Source organism: Nanorana parkeri, unplaced genomic scaffold (genome assembly GCF_000935625.1).
Source record: "Nanorana parkeri isolate BGI_ZX_2015 unplaced genomic scaffold, ASM93562v1 scaffold309, whole genome shotgun sequence".
In the NCBI taxonomy this organism is placed as follows: domain Eukaryota; kingdom Metazoa; phylum Chordata; class Amphibia; order Anura; family Dicroglossidae; genus Nanorana; species Nanorana parkeri.
The window spans coordinates 206,423-208,285 of record NW_017306577.1 but is presented as its reverse complement, the minus strand read 5'-3'; the positions used below and the strand labels follow the sequence as shown (position 1 = coordinate 208,285).

The following is a 1,863-nucleotide window of genomic DNA, read 5'->3' as shown; positions in this document are numbered from 1 at the left end:
CGGCAAGGGTTAAGTGCTTATTTTGGTCTAGGGCCCTCTGATCCTCAAATCTGATAGAACTGTATGTGATGACATCAGTGGGACTTAGACGGAAGTAGAAGCCGCATGGACCGGTCTAGCAGCCAGTCGGGGGGCTTTGGATCACGTGACTATATCTCCTAAAACAAGCACCTAACCCTCTGTGAATCTATCGCCCAAATATCTCACCTTCCGGATATGACTTCCGGGGCGGCATAATTTGGAGAGCCGCAGCTGGTCCGAAGAAACTCTCCGTCTGACATCATGTTAGACAGACCTGAAAGAAACCAGAAAACAAATCATTAAAAGGTCAGAAGAACGGAAAAGGAAAACGTTTTATTTAAAAATGTCATTATCATGTTAATGAGTGGGAAGATTCGGTTCCCTCATTGGGTGGAGCGGTGCACCAATCGGTGATGATCTGTATCCATATTAATATACACTATATTACCAAAAGTATTGGGCTCCTCCCCCTCCATATCATTGGATTCAGTTGTTTCGTGACATTTCCCGGCTACTAAATATTCCGCGGTCACCTGTTACTGGTATTATAACAAAGTGGAAGCAACTGGGAACAACAGCAACTCAGCCAGGAAGTGGTCGGCCACGTCACATGACAGAGCGGGGTCAGCGCATGCTGAAGTGCGCAGAAGTCGCCAACTGTCTGCAGAGACAATAGCTACAGACCTCCAAACTCCATGTGGCCTTCAGATTGGCACAACAACAGTGCGTAGAGAGCTCCATGGAATGGGTTTCCATGGCCGAGCAGCTGCATCCAAGCCGCACATCACCAAGTGCAATGCAAAGCGTGGGATGCCGTGGTGTAAAGCGCGCCGCCACTGGACTCTAGAGAAATGGCGGCGTGTTCTCTGGAGGGACCAATTACGCTTCTCCTTCTGGCAATCCGATGGGCGTGTCTGGGTTTGGTGGTTGCCAGGGGAACGGTACTTGCCTGACTGCATTGTGCCAAGTGTAAAGTTTGGTGGAGGGGGGGGATTATGGGGGGGGTTGTTTTTCGGGGGTTGGGCTTGGCCCCTTAGTTCCAGTGAAGGGAACTCTTAAGGCATCAGCACACCAAGACATTTTGGACAATTTCATGCTCCCAACTTTGTGGGAGGATTTTGGGGACGGCCCCTTCCTGTTCCAACATGACTGCGCACCGGTGCACAAAGCAAGGTCCGTAAAGACATGGATGGGGGAGTTTGGGGGAGGAGGAACGTGACTGGCCGCACAGAGTCCTGACCTCAACCCCATAGAACACCTTTGGGATGAATTAGAGCGGAGACCGCGAGCCCCTCCCCCAACATCAGTACCTGACCTCACAAATGGTCCAACATTCCCATAGACACACCCCTAAACCTTGTGGACGCCTTCCCAGAAGAGGCGGAGCCGTTATAGCGGCAAAGGGCGGAGCCAACCCAATACTGAACCCTACAGACTGAGACTGGGATGCCATTAGAGTTCATGTGCGTGTAAAGGCGTCCCGATACTTTTGGCAATACAATGTATAATAACTCCTGATTGGTTGCTGGGAGGGGGGGGCGGGGAGACATTTTGCAGGCTTTCTATCTCCTTGTCTGCTGCAGAGCATTGTGAATGTCGCTCGGCAGGCTCAGGCACGCGGCATTCTGGGAAGGATCTGCACGCCGGCGACCTTCAGCAAAGAACGACCTTGTGCTTGGCTGAGTTCCTGGACCGCCGGCCGAGTCACATACCAAAGTCAGCGATCTTGGCGTTCATTTGCGCGTCCAGCAGGACGTTCTCAGGCTTCAGGTCCCGGTGAACCACCATGTGCCGGTGGCAGTAATCCACGGCCGACAGGATCTGCTGGAACAGGCGACAGGC

General features: G+C 52.3%; 1 protein-coding gene across 3 annotated transcripts in view; it reads right to left on the bottom strand.

The window, feature by feature from the left end:
- PRKAA2 (protein kinase AMP-activated catalytic subunit alpha 2) overlaps positions 1 to 1,863 on the bottom strand; it is a 19,593-nt gene that overhangs the window by 8,347 nt on the left and 9,383 nt on the right. For 2 of the 3 annotated variants that reach the window (XM_018557884.1, XM_018557883.1), the window contains exons 4-5: positions 1,734 to 1,863; positions 208 to 295 (exon numbers count right to left, since the gene is read on the bottom strand). The exon at positions 1,734 to 1,863 is cut by the window's right edge. In XM_018557884.1, coding sequence (XP_018413386.1) covers positions 208 to 295; positions 1,734 to 1,863 — 218 coding nt within the window. The remainder of the gene's footprint in view (positions 1 to 207; positions 296 to 1,733) is intronic. The other variant, XM_018557885.1, reaches the window with a different exon arrangement.